This window comes from Ictidomys tridecemlineatus, chromosome 6 (genome assembly GCF_052094955.1).
Source record: "Ictidomys tridecemlineatus isolate mIctTri1 chromosome 6, mIctTri1.hap1, whole genome shotgun sequence".
NCBI lineage: Eukaryota > Metazoa > Chordata > Mammalia > Rodentia > Sciuridae > Ictidomys > Ictidomys tridecemlineatus.
This window is the reverse complement of record NC_135482.1, coordinates 95440472-95458125: the sequence shown is the minus strand read 5'-3', so window position 1 is coordinate 95458125 and position 17654 is coordinate 95440472. Positions and strand designations below refer to the sequence as shown.

The 17654-nt window shown below is 42.2% G+C and overlaps 1 protein-coding gene across 3 annotated transcripts in view; it reads left to right on the top strand.

The window, feature by feature from the left end:
* Window positions 1–17654, top strand: part of Etv6 (ETS variant transcription factor 6) — a 224002-nt gene that overhangs the window by 77086 nt on the left and 129262 nt on the right. The window contains exon 2 of one of the 3 annotated variants that reach the window (XM_078015227.1): window positions 15997–16123. The exons of 1 other annotated variant lie outside the window; for it this stretch is intronic. In XM_078015227.1, coding sequence (XP_077871353.1) covers window positions 15997–16123 — 127 coding nt within the window. Of the gene's footprint in view, window positions 1–15993; window positions 16124–17654 lie in introns of all 3 variants that reach the window. One more of the 3 variants, XM_078015226.1, reaches the window with a different exon arrangement.

The window sequence follows — 17654 nt, the reverse complement described above, 5'->3', positions numbered from 1 at the left end:
GAACTGAATAATAGGGCAGATAATTGCCTTTCCTGGACAGGATGGTGGTTGGTAGTACTTCCTGTTTTTTTGGTAGATGGTTGAGCTTCAAATCTTGTTAATAAGTCACCCAGGTGATCCTAAGTGAGAACACAGAACAAAAGATGAGTTTGTGTTGTCAATATTTTTTGAGTAAACTTTTTTTTTCATATAATTAAGTGAAACTATCACATGAGCAGGCTCCTTCATTCCATAAATGCTCAATGAGTGGCCACTCTGAGTCCTGTTCTAGAGGTGAAGGGATATGGCATTGAACAAGACAGTCAAGGTCCCGCTCATCCTGAGTTACTTCACATGATGACCTACCCTGCAGGGTGTATGGGAGAGCCTAGGGCTCCTGTGTTGTTTGGGGGTACGAGAGGCAGATAAGGATGAGGTTGACTCCCAATGGAAATATCAAATATCCAAACTCCTGTGAACCATCAACAGGTAAACAAGGAATTGGGAAGAATAAGACTTAGATCCAAACCACACTGAGATCCAGACTTGACTGGTCTGCTGAGGCTGGGCAGGCGTGGGCAGAGACTTGGCCCAGGACACGCCAGGCTCCTGAATGGGACACCTGAGGCTGAGTCCAGATGGCAAGGGATCTACCTGTGTAAAGCACTGAGCCAGGATGCTAGTTAAAACCCTGCAGTCAACTGTAAGAGGTTTTCTGAACCTTTTGTGAACTAGAGGGTTTTTATTAACAGTGGTCGATTTTTGTTTAGGTTTCAGGATTCTCAGGGTCATAGACTTCTGTTCCCTTTGTGTTTTCCTTATAATCTAAAAGTGACATATCCAAGGCCAGTCTCTATATTAGATAGATTGATTTTTCCAATCTGAACTGAGAACAATACTACCCATTCTTCAATCTCACAGAGACTTAATGTACATAAAGGGTAGAGTGTTATCATGCAGTAAGACAATGCACATTAGGTTTCTAAAGCACTTGACTGAAGGAGTGGAGAAGGGGAGAGGCATTTGCCTTTGAACCTAGGTCTGAAAGAAATGGAAGCTGTTGCTTAAGAATAATAGGTCAGGGTTTGCATTTCCCTTTTTCATGTTTTGACCTTATTTAATTTACTCAAAATCTTATCAATCCACCAGCATAGTTGTTTCAATTTCATGATGATGATCCAAGGAAATTCAGACTCAGGTGGGTCCACACCCCTTTAGTTTTAGAGGGAAGAATCAGTGTGGAGGAAGTAATAAGGGTGTTTGTTCAGGCTCATACTTGTATTGCTTTTAGCCTTGAGAGGAGGGGGAAGTTATACTGATAATGATGGCTAGGACTAGTGAAAGACTAAATGCAAGAATAAATGTAAGGTAAATCTTAGAGATTGGTTGTATGGTGGGGGCGTATCTCATCAAGAGTCCTTCTGTTGCATTCTTCCTGTTCAGTGTCATAAGCCTCCTGGGTTCTGAGTACAGAGGGCAAGTGGAAAGTGCCCCTGTTCCCTTATCCTTCTCTGTAAGTGGTTTCCGGTTTAGAGAACTCTAATGACTATTGTTAAGAGAAATGAAGAAGAGGAACATGGATTATGCGTAGTCATTGTCTATCTAGTCTAGGATGTTTCTGAAAGGATGGGGACAGGGCTTCATCTTGTAGCCCCCACTCATCCTTGTAGGGTGTTACAGTAGGATCTAGCCTGGGGTGTACAATAGGGTTACCATTTGTACTGGAAATGGCTAGTGCTGCCAAGAAGTGGAATTCTTTATGCAATTTTAATTAAATTTAATTTTAAAACATACTCAAATCAGTTAATAAAGAATATTTGCAGTAGCCTGGGTATGTGATTTTGCTATTTCAACTGTAAATTTTATTAAATCACTATGGGTCAAATGTTTCTAGTGAAAAGCTATTGTTCAGTTGGAAATGTGATGTAATGCAACTAGATGCTCACTTTCAGATGGTTTAAAAAAGGTAAGATCTCAGTAGTTTTATGTAGTGATTAATATTGAAAGACTATTTGTACTATATTGTATTTAGTGGAATGAATTACTTAAATCAATTTTACCTTTTTTTAAATGTGATGAGTAGAAATTGTTAGATTGCACGTGACTTGCGTTGTTTCTATTGGACAGTGCTAGTTTATACAATGCCTGTGGAACTATCTGGAGGGGCAGCCAGACTTTCTAGGGAAAGTTGCTAGACTGCAAAAGCTAGAGAATCATTTTTCCTCTTCTATTAACATGCTTTTTTATGTGGATGGGTTTATGAGAATTGAGGGTTGGAAAATAGGTTTTAATAAGAGCAGGTTAATTGAGAAGATAGCTCTGCCTTGTGTTAATCAGAATGATTTTCAAGTGCATTTTTACGCACTCAGAAACCACTGATTCTCCTGAGAACAAAGAACTACATTAGCGCTTTGTCATTTGTGTCTATTTGATCCTTTTACCTTTCGTCCAGGCAGAAATCTTGGGGACTGTCAGCATGGGTTTGATTTGTTGGTGCAAGGAATATAAAGTAATCCAACCAGAGGGGAATTCCATGATGTTGAAGGAAATACTAGCCCTTCTCCAGCTCCTGTTTCAACCCTGAGTGATGTTCAGTGTCCCTCCTTCAGCGTTTTGTTAAACTTTGCAGATCTTTCTCTTTGTAGATCCCAGTCACTGGCAGCTACATGTTAGGCCTGTTGGTGAAGCCCCTGGTGAGGCGTGACTGGTGTGATACAGCCTGCCGTCACAGCTTGGTTTGCAAGTTGCTTTCTGAAGATGCAGAGAGAATTACAACCCACTCTACTCGCTTTAACACCCAAGTGAATTTCAGTTGTTAAAGCCATATTCATGCTACAGTCCTCTCAGTTTAGAACTGAATTTTGCTTCAAGAAAGAAGAGATAAACTACTGATAAAATCAGGACACTTGGAAACTGCTGAAAATTTTGTTTTATAGAAGAACTTAAGTTTCCAGTGGCTTTTTTTTTCCTTACAAAGGTTTTCTTTAAAAAAAGAAAGAAAGAAAGAAAAGAGTAAATAAATTGCCTAGGTTCTTACGTAAACTACCCTTACCCTTTAAAGCCAATTTGTGTACAGACTTAATCATGAGGAACCAAGAGTTTAAAAAATGTTGGGAGTGAGGTTGTGGCTCAGTGGTAGAGCACTTGCTGAGCATGTGTGAGGTACAGGGTTCCATTCTTAGCACCACAAAAAATACACAAATAAAGTAAAATAAAGTTATTGTGTCCTACTACACCTAGGATGTTAGCTCCATCCTGAAAGTTACGTGGTTTATTCAACTTTTTTTTTTTGTATTGGGGATTAAACTCAGGGGCACTTAACCACTGAGCCACATCCCCAGACCTTTTTTAATATATATTTTATTTAGAGACAGGGTCTTGCTGAGTTATTTAAGGCCTTTTTAAGTTGCTGAGGCTGACTTTGAACTCCCCAGCCTCCTGCCTCAGTCTCCGGAGTCACTGGGATTAAAGGGCATGCACCACCATGCCTGGCCTCTTCAAGGATTTTCTTAACACTTCAGCCTCAGTTTTTACCTCTGTCAAGTCAGTCTTGTGTTAGTTTCTATGGCCTGACTCCTGCCTTCTGGAGAGGATGTGGAGCATGTTTTAACTGAAGGGCTTTCGGCTTGGCAAAGAGCCCTTGCAAACTCAAGGTCTAATAGTTTAGGATTCTAAGTTAAGAAGTCAGCTGCTGGGGTGGGGGGCCGGGTTAAGCATTGAGGGTGCTAACCATTAGCATAGAAAGGTATCTTTGGGGAAAAGATATGTCCCACTGGCCACTTTAAGGTGGCACAGGTAATCTCTGTAGTAGCCACCTTGGGGATCATTCCCTTCACCAGGAAACAGTGGCTTTCCAGTCACCAAAGCTATTTGATGTGGGTCCTTTCTTCAGCAGGAGAGGGGGTCCTGGGGCCTGAGCACATGAAGACTGACACAGACCCTTCTGGGAGGGAGTGCAGGCCAGAGGGGGATGCGTTTCATTTCCTCTCCCTTCACCTCCATTAACCTGTCCTCCTGCCACACAGAAGTACAGCCAGTGCTGAGGATCAGGGCTCTGTGCTGAGCTCCAGAAAGTGGGGCCAAGCAGCCTTCTGTGGTGGCCACAGAGGAACTCCAGAGGCAATTGGGAGAGAATAGGAACCCCTGCACTCACCTGCGTGGAGCAGTTGTTCCTATGTAGGTCAGGTAGTCACCATTCAGGAACTTCCTGTATTACACTGATTGCTGTTTTATGGTTAAAGGCAGGACAGTGGTAATTTACTCAGGAGGGAAGGACAATTAGCAAATTGATTAATAAAGTTTCTAAACTCTATTGTGAAAGAGAATCATTTACCATATGTCTTCATTTATTCTATTTTTTTTAATGTTTCGTTTTAAGATAGTGATTCTCAACCTTGACTCTACATATTGGAATATCTAGTAAGTTTAACAATTATTAATGCCTGGCTCCCAACCCCACTCTGATTTACTTGGATACTGGGATTTTTTTTTTTTTTTTTAAGTTTCTTGGAATAAGTCTGACGTGCAGCCAAGGTTCAGAATACCTGATTCAAAATGTGTTTCCTAAATTGTTATCTGATCCTGAGTCCCTGAAGTATGTGGAAATTCAAGCATTTTTTTTTTTTACATGTAAAATGAACTATTAGTCTCCACAAGGCCAGGAGAGTGCAGCATGTAAGTTTGCTTATTATTTCAAGCTGCTTCATAGTTTGTTACTCACCCTTGCAGTTACACACACACACACACAGGCTCTTGTATATTGCATTCTCATTCTCAGTTTACTTTTTTGAATATTAATGCCAGTGGAATTTTCATAGCAATGCTTGTCAGCAAAACTTGTTTTCGTTATTAGTTAACTAAAAAACAAAACTCCCAGGTCTTTCTAACCATGACCACAGTGAAGGGGGAAGAGACCTTTTCTGATCCAAAGTCTTGTGTCTAAAAATCAGGGAATGTCTGCGATTTTTTTTGGACATGTCTAGGTAGAAATGACTTGGTGAGATGGTTATTACTTCTGGAAAATCTAAAAACAGATGTGCAGCACTCCTGATTAGTGTAGAAGATGGCCTATATGTTACTTTTTAGGGTCATAGAGCCTGGGAAGAAGTGAGGAGATAAATTCTGTCCTCGTTTCTTAGTTATATGGCAAGGTCGTTGTCAGTCTTCACTCTTGTTTTCAATTAATTTAATTTCCCATTTTACAACATTAAGACAGGTGTAATTCTTAAAGCATGCATTAAAAGTAATGCTTCATGAGGGACTTCTCAAATTCCTGTCATAATCATGCCTTGTGTTTATGGAGAGCCTTTGATTTAAAATGTGGTACAAGCTTCATCCCATTCATTTTTAGAATAACATGGCGTGACAGAAGAGGCTGAGTATCATCATTATTGCGGTTCCTCAGCAACACTAGATGTGGACTCACTTATTGATTGAATTTGTGCTTGTTTCTCTAAGTATAGTTTGCAGGGCTTTTTCTTTTCCTTTCTTTTTTTAATATTTACTTTTTAGGTGTAGATGGACACAACACAATGCCTTTATTTTTATGTGGTGCTGAGGATCGAACCGGGTTCCTCCCAGAGCTAGGCGAGCGCTCTACCGCTGAGCCTCATCCCAGCCCCTGCAGGGCTTTTTCTATTTATTTTTACTTCTCAGTTAGTGGTAACCCAGGAGTTATCTGATATGTGTAGAGCTAGGGCATCTCTTTAGTTTGACCATGGTAATGGTTGCTACTCACCTTCTTCCTGCTCTCTGCCCTGTGGGTGGGGGTGGGGGCCTGAGGGCCTTGCAGGGTTTCATTAAAACAGCTCCCCAGGGGCTGCCTAGAGCCTGGGCCAGCACTACAAAGCACACGGCATCTTTCCGCATTACTCTGGATTACCCACATTTGAATTAGAATGCAAACCTTTTCCCCTTGCTCTGCTGTCTGGTCTTTAAAACCTAAAGTTTCTAATTAGGCATGGGTGGTCCACTTAAGCAATAAGCATTTTGAAAAGATAAATCACAGCACACACAAAAAAATCTTTTTCCTTTTTAAAGGAGGTCTGACTTGCCTCCCTCAACTTTTTTCTACCAACTCGCTGGGATTGTGGGTTTGAGCCATAGCTTCTCTCTTTCTCTCTCTTCCTTTTACCAGACTTCCAGGGTATAGAAAGAAATAAAAAAGAGCAGAGCCCAGAGTAATGCTATAACCGAAAGAAGAAAGCTATTGGAAGAGGTGAGGGACTTACCAGGCCAGATAAAGCAGGTGAAGGGAGGGAGGAATTCAAAGCAACCCTGGAGGCCATCCTGGTCTGTAGGAGCCTGACCTTCAACCTCCTCTCTGCTCAGGTTTTCAGTCCCATGAGTCCCAGGGGCAGCTCCTGCCTCCAAGGGCATCACAGTGATGTACAGGAGCAGTCCTGTGGCAGTGGGACATGCCTGGAAGGTCTCTCTCATTTGTGGGGAGAAATTGAGAAGCTTTCTCTAATGGTGCCCTTGATGCAAGTAAATGGCAACTCTCTCAGTTCATTACTTGTTAGCCCCAGGCAGGGACAATGCAGATTGGCTAATCGTAATAGCCAAACCATTAAAGGGAATAGCATTAATGGAGGAGAAAACAGCTAATAAGGAGCTGCACTTGGCCACTTTGTTTTGCCAGGGATACAAACCGCTGCTAATTTAAGTACCTGTTCCTTCTGCTGCTGGAAACAGTTGGAAAGAAAGGATTCAGTGACCCTCTTTTAAAAGGCAGATCAAAAACCTAGGGACATTTCTGGGTAAATCCAACAGCAAGCGTTGATTTTTCCAGAGGTACACATGATGGTTTGGTGTAAATGAAGCCACACCACCTTGTCCTGAAGTGAAGCTGTGACCCACCACTGGCCTGGCGTTCCCAGGAGTGGTGATGTGCTCTGCGGAGCTCAAATGAACCATGCTTTGAGCAAAAGCCGCCGACTACATCATGGCAGGGATGAGGGGTGTCGTCTAAGGTTGTGGAATGGAGGGAATTTAATTTTCCCATGCAGGTCTGAAGCTTGTAACCTTGCTTGCTTGTGCCTCAGCGCTGGGTTCCAGCCAAATGAGCTAACCATCCGTGCATCCTTAGAGCTGGGCCAGCTCCACAGTACTCCCTGGAAACCACAACCTGGCATTAAAAGGAATCACAGCTTTAGATTCTGCTTACTATTCATGTCAGAAATGTCTGAGAAATTCAGACAGAGGGAAAAAAACTCATGGCACCTCAGGAGTGGAAAGGATCTTAATGAAAATGTTTTAAAGTTGGGGCAATAAGAAATCTGTTTGAGTTTTTTGCTTTGGTAATCCCAGTTCTAGAAACTAGTGCTTTTTCAGATTATATTTGATGGAACTCTAGGACATGGAGGGGACTTGGGAACTCACTGGTAGAGAAGGGGGCCTGGTGTTCATGTTACATTTGGGCCTGCCCCACCCACACTGTCATTAATAAGCTTTGCCTCACCAGTGGGTAGAAGGTTGTACAGAAGTGGCATCTTGGATTTCTAAAGAGCCTGCCTGAGCTCCTTGCCTGTGTGGAAAGCCCTTTAGAGTAACCTTCTCCTCTCCACTTCAGATGGCTTTGGGGGACTTTAGTTGGCCTTTGGAGGCTTCAGCTGTTAGGCTTTTCTTCTGGTACACCCGTCTGTGGCTGGCTCTGCTCTCTTTGGGTATACAGGCGCTGTGGTTTGTATAAGGGTCTCCTTAAAGGCCCATGTGTTTTATTTATTTTTAATATTTTTTGGGGGGGGTAGGTTATCAATATTTTTTTTAATTTTTATTGTTGGTTGTTCAAAACATTACATAGCTCTTGATATATCATATTTCACACTTTGATTCAAGTGGGTTATGAACTCCCATTTTTACCCCGTATACAGATTGCAGAATCACATCGGTTACACATCCACGTTTTTACATATTGCCATACTAGTGACTGTTGTATTCTGCTGCCTTTCCTATCCTCTACTACCCCCCTCACCTCCCTCCCCTCCCCTCCCCTCTTCTCTCTCTACCCCATCTACTGTAATTCATTTCTCCCCCCCCTTTTTTCCCTTTCCCCTCATTTCCTCTTATATGTAATTATGTATAACCCTGAGGTTCTCCTTCCATTTCCATGAAATTTCTCTTCTCTCTCCCTTTCCCTCCCACCTCTCATCCCTGTTTGATGTTAATCTTCTTCTCATGCTCTTCCTCCCTACTCTGTTCTTAGTTACTCTCCTTATATCAAAGAAAACATTTGGCATTTGTTTTTTAGGGATTGGCTAGCTTCACTTAGCATAATCTTCTCTAATGCCATCCATTTCCCTGCAAATGCCATGATTTTGTCATTTTTTAGTGAAGAGTAATACTCCATTGTGTATAAATGCCACATTTTTTTAATCCATTCGTCTATTGAAGGGCATCTAGGTTGGTTCCACAGTCTTGCTATTGTGAATTGTGCAGGCCCATGTGTTTTAAAGCTTGGTCCCTGGAGTGATGCCATTGAAAGGTGGTAGAACCTTTAAGAGGTGGGGCCTGGTGGGAGGTCTTTGGGTCTTTGTGGGTATGCTCTCAAAGGGGAAAGTGGAACCCTAGTCCCTTCCTCTTTTTCTCTTTTGCTTCCCAGCTTTGAGCTGAGTGAGAGGCTTTACTCTATCATGTGCTTTTACCATGGTGTGTTGTCCAAAGCAAAAGGCCCATTGATTCTGAACTGGAGCCTCCAAAACTGTGAGCCAAAATAAACCTTTTCTCTTTATACATTGATTATCTCAGGAATTTATTATAGTAACAGAAAGCTGACTAAAACAATAAATAAGTCTCAACTTTTACTTTTACCTGCCCTTCCAATATTTAAAGGCATCTCTGCAGACCCTTTAGTCTTTCTGCCCCACAAGCCAGGTATATCATCGATGCCTTCATTCATCTTTCATTTGGGAATGTGCATCTTCAGGCTGTTGATGGAGCTTTGCTTGGACTGTGGACACCATTGCAAATTCTAGAGGTGGACTCCATGGCTTCTTGGCACACAGATCTGCCTACTATAGACACCAAATAAATGTTGACAGGGTCTTTTCTTTCTCAGTGCTTCTATTTATCTCACCTGTACATCTAGATTTGCTGCCCTTAGATAAATGGCAAGAGTTGAGTAAGGGAAATGGTTTCTTCTTGTTAATACCCAAGATGAGATTTCAGTCCAATGTAAAGTTATCATTTACACAAGTGATCTTTAAATGTCCTAGTAGCCCTATTGATTGTGTCCTGCAGTAAATACACATCCCGGGATGAATTCTGATGCTCTCCTGTTCAGAGGTAAAGACAACTTTCCCATTCATCATAGTTAGTCCCCTTCCTTTAGCTAAATGCATTTACACCCTCCATCTGTTCTCTTTGTGAGATAAGCAACAAGCTGAATAAAGTAGACACCCTGGTTTAGGCAGCTCTGCTGAGTGACCCTCAGGAGCCCCAGTGGAATTTCAAGAGGAGTGTGAACAGATTCACAGCCATGAAATATTCCAAGGTTGCTACAGTTCTTACAAGCTTGAACTTATCTCTTGGAATTCCCCATGAGCTGGGAAGCCATTGTTGACCGGCCAGCATGACTTACATGCCATTGCTCCTCTTTATTAAAAACAGTTCAGAGGAGTGGAATAAGACTATCTGTACCCAAATACCAGCCGGGTCATGAGCTGGTGACTGAAACAGGTTGCTTAAGCCCTGTGATCTTCAGGTCAGGTACCCTACTGTGGAGTGGAGACAAGGATGCCTTCTTTGCCTCCTTTTTTTTTTTTTTTTTTTTTTTTGTGAGGCCCCTAAGGGCTCCATAGGAAGCACAGACCTCATCTTCCCTTAATGCTAAACTCCCTTTTCTGGTTGTTACGATGTCTATGCTTTCCAACTAAGATTAGGATGTAGTCTTGAGAGGTATAAGTATGTATATATGAGTGCTCATACATATTTACTGGTAAAATGACACTGGATCTTTTTGCGGGGACCAGGGATCGAACTCATATATACTGAGCCACATCCCCAACCCTATTTTATATTTTATTTAGAGATAGGGTCTCACTGAATTGTTTAGCATCTCGCTTTTGCTGAGGCTGGCTTTGAGCTCTTGATCCTCCTGCCTCAGCCTCTCGAGTCGCTGGGATTACCAGTGTGTGCCACCAAGCCTGGGGAATTTTTATAATTATTTATTTATCTGCAGTGCGAGGGATCAAACCCAGGACCTTGGATATCAGACAAGTGCTTTGTCACTGAGCTACATCACCAGTCTCTGCACAGAATTTTTAGTTTTGGGGCCATCATGGAAATCCTTAGGACTTAATAGTTCTGTAACTTGCAATGCCTAGTACAGGCCTGGGCTTATCATGAATACAAAATGAATGTTGAAGTATTTCTTAATCATAGGGAGGAAGAAGTCTCAATGATCTTTTACAGCAAGGCTTGATTGCAGGGCCTGTTGCTAATGTTCTTTTTCTTTTCTAAAGCTCACTGTGCATGGATAACAAATCTGGATAAAAGGAAAACCTAAGATGCTTTGACTTAATTGTGCTGTTTGGCAGATACAATTCACTGTCTTCTGATTTTAGGATGTCCCTGGTCCAAAAGAGGAGACAAGGGACTCCTTGCCTTGTTTATTTCAGCTTTAAACAAGAATCCACAAATGTAAGGTCCTGGAACATTTTCATAAACTTACAGAAAAAGGGCACTGGTGAAACCAGGCTGGAAGGAAGAGCCCTGGCCTAGTGTTGAGTGTGGTTTGTCAGGTGCTCCCTCTCCCTGAGGGCCATCTGGGTAGCCCAGGGAGGAAGCTCCAGAGACCAGGAATGTGTTTCCCAACCACCGCAATTTTCAACAGGGCCCTCCCATTTTCTCCCAGCTGGAAGTACTGATGTACATCCTGCAAGCTTCCTAAAAAACATTTTGTTTGAAAAAAATTAATGACAGTCTCCCAAGAGGGGCCCTGGACACCAGGAAGAAAGTGAAATTGGACCCCTGGTTTGGGCATCTTCTATAACCTTCCTGGGGTGGGAAGAAATCATCACAACTTTACTTCTGAATCTGGTCCTCTACTTCAGAACTTTTGTTTGAATACCTGGAATATTTTTCCTCACCCCAGATCTTAGGGTATACTGTTCCTTTCTGGGGAGAATCCAAAAATTGATCATCTGTGGCCACATTTGCATCTTTTCTCAAATTCTCTCTCTCACTGAATTTTGGGGTGGACAAAATATTCAATGAATCTCTTTTTCCAGTGAAAGACATGGACTCTCAGGAGCGTATTCGTTTAGGTTCTCATGTCTGTTTGCATCCATGATGCCCCAAACCTAGAAAACGGTGCAAGCAAATTTCTGTTTATTCATTGTTTTGGTAATGAGTAGATATAGCTTGTTAATAAAGGCTCACTTAACGAAAACCTGTTTAATGAAAGCCAGCACCACCACCTTGGATCATTCTCCAGCCAGAAGAGTGTACTTGAGAAACGGTGTGTCCAGACATTAATTTAGTAAATCTCAATAAATAGCCTCCCATAGGAGAGATTTCTTCTGTTCAGTCTATACAGGCTGATGAGAGTACAAGCCTCAGCTTTGCAAGCAGCTTTCCTTAGAAAACCTGCTGGTGGGAAAGTCAGCCTCCCCTCCCGGGTAGAGAGGGCCAGTGCAAGCAAGCTCTCTCTTTGCTGCCTGCTGTTTCCCATCTTGTCTGGGTTGCAGCTTGTCATTGCAGTGATGGGACACCAAAGTGCAGCAGCATGGCCAGGGCTCCTATGGCATTTTATCATAGCTCTGTGACACTCCTCCTCCTCAGGACTGCCTACACAGACTTCAAGAACCAGCATGGGGGAATAATCTGGGCATTTATAATGGGGATGAGGCAATTTCTAGAAAAGTATTCCTAAATCTGGACATCTCGGCTCTTCAGTTTAGGAATCTTTGCAATGACCTGCAAAACATCTTAGTGGAAGTACACCAACTTTATTTCTGTTTGTCTCAATTGCCAAAATGCTTTATTTCCAGAGAATTAGTATTTAATTAACAATAAACTCCCAAGTTTCCCAATCCTTCAACCTAAAGGGTCAATTGTACAGGAACAAGTCCATAAATGCCCTAGGGGGATCCCTAAGACATGTAGAAGTTCTATACTGAATAATTTTGAAAAGGAAGGACTATTTTGGTGATAATATTTTTTTTCTGTTTGGCTCTTCCATAATGTGCAGTCTGTGGTGGGGATGCCATTCCCCTGCTGAGCACAAAAGTGGTAAGCCTTGCCAGGTGTGGTGGCACATGCCTGTCATCCCAGCAGCTCTGGAGGCTGAGGCAGGAGGATCATGAGTTCAAAGCCAGCCTGAGTAAAAGTGAGGTGCTAAGCAACTCAGTGAGAACCTGTCTCTAAATAAAATACAAAATAGGGCTGGGGATGTGGTTCAGGGGGAGAGTGCCCCTGAGTTCAATCCCAGGTACCCCCCAGAAAAGAAGCAGTGGTAAACATGGTGGTTTACATGGCAGTCACAGGTTCACAGGTTGCTAGGTATTTAATATGAAAAGAAGCATAATTAGATGGGTACCTATCATTGGCCTTCATGGTTTGGAGAAGGAAAGGAGGAGAGAAATGTAAGTCATTTTGAATTTGGTACCATTTTATACCCTTTGCTTAAAATTATTTTCACCTTTATTTTTTCTTTTCTGAGCTTTGAGCTATTCTCTACCTCTCCTTGCCACTGTCCCTCTAAGTATTGCAATTACCCTCAGAAATTGCAGTGCGTTTGCTTCTGTTCAGCCAGTTGGTTTAGATTGGGTTTACAAATTAGAGAGCAGCCTGTTTTACTTATGTTTTTCAGCATCTAAACAATAACATAACCACATGACTGTATCTTTAGTCACATCATTGACCTGCACCTGCAGTTTATGCCCCTACAACACTCGAATGCATTAATATCACTGTCTGCAGCATTTTAATTTAATTAGAGCTGTGTTTATAATTCTCCTGGGAAAATCCTTACTCCCTTCTCCCCTACCCCATGTTAAAATAAAGCACCTCTGGTTTTCATCTGACTGATAGTTTGCTTTAGAGATGAGTGTGCTGTCAACTCTACCTAGCCCCCTCTTTTGTTGGGATCAGAGCAGAAGCAGTTGTGAGAATAGAGTTCCCTTTCTTTGGAACATTGGCTGTTAGTCTCCCTGAGTTCCTCTGTCTAGCTGTCTTCATCTGAGCAGGTGGTATTTGTATGATTTTTCTAATTGCTGGTAGTGTGCTGATGTGCCATTATAGAAGATAAGTACATGGTTATAGTAATCAAATAAAAAATGAGGACCACTAGAGAGTCACAAAGAGAGACAAAAGGAGTTAACTCTGCAGTATGGGATTCCCAGCTGTGTGTTCTCTTCTCAGAAAAAAGCCTGTGCACTGGGCAACATCCTTCCTGGGGCCCCCTGGGGCTCTTTTGTCTGCTGAACCCAGGGTTCCAGTAGGTTGTGTTGGCTGCTGGCAGATTGCTTGAGGTTCTAGAAGCACATTTTGCTTTCCTCCACTTGGTTAAGATAAACTCTCTTCAGTGACTGACAGATCTCTTCCTTGAACCTTTTAAAAAGAGCTTCCTGCTCTCAGCTTGCAGGTTGCAATCCTGACTTTCACCATAGTGGAAGCTATCCTCAGGAATGAGTGGAGTTCAGGGTCACAGTTGTTCAGTCTCTGGCATGCCTTCTGTAGGTTTCATTATGAAATAGTTCAGTTGTCTCTTACAATTTCTTGGATGGGTATGGGAGAGGATGACATAACATCCAGGCAGGTGCTCAAGTGTGCTATGTCAGTGTAGCTGTGAGGTGAGGGAACCATGTAGAAGTAAAAACTCTTCCTAAGAAACTTCAGGGAAATGAAGGCACAAATATAATGACGCAAGCCAGCACCTAACACACTGCAGAGGTGAAGCCTCCCTGGATTCCTATCAGTAGGCGGGAGGCAGATTTCCCAAGAAATAAAGTAGAAGTAATTTTAAGTGCTGGGCTTCTCCAGCTTGTCCTTGATGGAGTTGAGGAGGCAGGGATGAGCTGGCCTGGTTTTCACAGACAAGCTAGAGGACCTTGTTTTTCCTTGCTTTAAGGGAAAAATAATTGTATTATGAAATACCATCCTCTCTATTTCTTGCACTCATGCCATGCCCTTTGGAGACCCTTTGGTTGCACAGTATTTTCTTCACCAACTGTTTCGCTTCTGCAAAAACCATAACAAAACAGAAAGCTAGTTCTGGGAATAAAGCTAACGGCAAACATCTACATGTATGATGAGACTGGGGGATCATGTGAGGGTGGAGGAGAATGGAGAATTCAGAAAAAAAAATTAATCTAGAAAAACAGATTATGTTTGAAATGCTTAAAAGCACATCTCACCTAGCAAAATCCCTGAACAAATTTAATGTTTCCCATACATGTGATTATATATCTTTGCCTCTTAAACTATCCTAACACAAACACCAAAAAGTGTAACTCCTCCTTAAGTTAGAGTTGCTCAAACTATGTGTGATATTTGGTAAAGTTCGAGAAAAGTGAAGTTGACAGTTTTGCCTCTGGGTGACCTTTCATAAGACATCTTGATTGACATAGAAATCAAATCTAGGATATTTGGGCCTGCCCTGAATTAACAAATTCACTAGAAAACTTTAAGATGCATGTTTAAACAGAAATATTCCACCCACCCTAGTTTCTGCTAGTGGATGCCTTAGGGAAGGTGTAGCAATTCCATCTGGAAATTGCAACAATATGTATATATTCATTTAAAATTGAAATTTCCTGCCACAACCACCAAACTTTCCAGGCCATGAGCAGAAGTTTTAATTTGGTTGTAGGGTCAGGGGACTCCCCTGCTTCCCTTTGCACATTTGAAGAGATGTAAAATGTTGAAAGAACTATCCTTTCAAAAAGTAAACACCATCTTCACTTTACTTTAATCTAGGATTTTCTTTTGCTCCTGGTTTTTAAAATTTTCATAATGGCATCTTACTGGTCTTTTCATCCCAACTTATTTTTGGACTTTGTATGTCCTACTTTGCCCAGTTAAACCGCAGAAGCTAACAGAAGTTATGTTTATGTATGTGACTGCAAGTCAAACTAGTTGGTGTGTAGATCTGAGATGCAAATTGCACTACTGTTCTCACTGAATATACTAGTTGGTTTCTTGCCATTATTTGCAATATTTTAACTTCAAACTAATAATAATCCTTCACACCCCATCCTGTTTCTTTTAATTGATCTAGCAAACACTGCTCATTTGAATTCAAATGGTGATTTTACTGAAGCCCCTCCTACTGTCATTAAGCATCTTCATTTAAATAATGCTTTCCTTAGTCCAAACAATTCTTTGAAGATGTCTGAAATATTTTAGAGGGAAAGGAAATACAGATTCTGATGGGATATGAAGGAACAAAGAGACACCTACTAATTCTGCAGATCATTCTCTCTTAGGAAGGAAGAAATTAAATGTTGGATATTTTTGGTTATGGTTATTGTTTTGTGAGAGAAAGATGATAGAAAAACTTTGCTCATAGATTTCTTAACAAAACCTAGGTCTTTTTAGCCATTACTTTCCACTTCGCCTATTTAATATACTCTTACTGGATCTGAGTATAGAATCATATTTTGATTAGAAGCTGGGGTTATTGCCAGAGAAGAGGAAATGTGGTGTTAATGCATTGGTGACATTGATATGTGACTTGGAAAAATAATTTTTGAGAGAGTTGGTTTTTTTGCTATTCTCTTGGACTTTTTTCTCCCCATTGGCTCACCTGTGTCCCTCGTCATTACCTGAACAAACCACAGAGGTGCAACCATCTGTTGACCTCAGTCCAAAGAGCCCAATCAATATTCAGCCTTTCCTGCATTTTTTATAAACCTCAAATGTGAAGCATCTAAAGGACAACTTATGAACCAGGTGTTCCGAATGCCCCACCTCCCTTTTGCTTCCCACACCCCTGGGTAGTTTCACACCTCCATTCCAAGCTTTCACTGCCTTTTTAACCCCCTCGCCTCTTCCTGCCCTTATTTTTAACAGCAGGAACGAATTTCATATACACCTCCAGAGAGCCCGGTGCCGAGTTACGCTTCCTCGACTCCACTTCATGTTCCAGTGCCTCGAGCGCTTAGGATGGAGGAAGACTCGATCCGCCTGCCAGCGCACCTGCGTGAGTGTCGGCTGCCAAGGGAAGGGGAAGGACAGACTGACAGACAGGCTGCTGGACCGCACGGGGCGGGGGAGGCAGAGGGCTCCGAGCCATGGAGGGGCAAACTCTGAGGTCGTTTTCACAGGACTCTGCCTTGTTCGCTTTGGTTGCTTTGGAATCTTTTGACCCCACCCCATAATGGCCGTGAAAAGTTTTGAGATTCTTTTTTTTTTTTAAAGGTTTATTTTATTTTATTTTTTAAAGAGAGAGTGAGAGAGAGAATTTTTTTAACATTTATTTTTTAGTTCTCGGCGGACACAACATCTTTGTTGGTATGTGGTGCTGAGGATCGAACCCGGGCCGCACGCACACCAGGCGAGTGTGCTACCGCTTGAGCCACATCCCCAGCCCAAGTTTTGAGATTCTTGACACTTATTTCTCAGTGTATTTATTTCATGTCTGATGATATGTGAAAAAAAAAAAAGGAAATGTGCACTATATGGCAGAGTCAATTCAGTGTCCTAGGAGGCAGATTATTATTGTTATGCCATGTTTATCTGTATTCCTAGATTCACCAACTCCCCTTTAAAGTTTTCTTTGATCTGAATGAGGCTTAGTTTCTGATTCACTCACTTCACTCCCTGCTTTGCTTTTAAGCTGGTGCTCTCTCTTCTTTGTAGACTCCCCCTCCCTTCTTTTCTCATGGCGGGTTACATTTTATATGCTGATATATGTCTTTTCCCTGGTCCCCTCTTCTACTCTCTGCTTGGGTTTGCTTTGCCTCAGCAGCTTTAGTTTGTAGTAGTTCCACCATCCTCTCCCAAATCATCCCTACTCCTTGCCGCCACCACTTTTCAGCTGTAACCTTGGCAGACATTGGGTCCAAAGCATTGACATCTGCCAGTTCTGTTTTTGATCTGTCTTTCCTGTACTGCCACTTCGTCCAGGTGATAAAATGTGATTGGGGCAACTGGAGAAAATGAATCACCTGATTCCCACCCTGATCGTGGTATCCAAGAAAATGCCCCATTCTCCGGCTTGGATGATATCCTGAGAGCACAAGTCCAGGTTCTGGAGGTTCCTGGGGACAACTTGACCCTTCCCTCGTTGAATCCCAGGGACATAAATGGTGGTACAGTCATTCTGGCCATCTCTTTCAGGCTATTCTCCTTTTGTTTCCATCCTTCCTCAGAAGGTTGCTTACTAAAAGTACAGAAAAATAAAACAGGAAACAGGGGACCCAGGCTCTCCTTTTCTCTCTCTCTGATAAATCAGAGAATCAGATGAATGATGCTAGGGGTCCTGGGAGACATTGCTGGTTTATCCCTTCTGCCTACAGTGAGGATGGTTGCTGGGATTTTTGCAAGGAACTGGCAACATGAAACTCCTTGCCCTCTTCAGTTTGCTGTGTCTGTTGGTAATTACAAAGTTGCTGCCTACTGTGGTGTAGACATTCCTGCTTCACCTGGGTAGAGAGGTAAAGGACACAGCCCCATTCTACCATCTTTTCCTCTACAATGAACTTTTAAAAAGGAGGTTGGAACTGTACAGG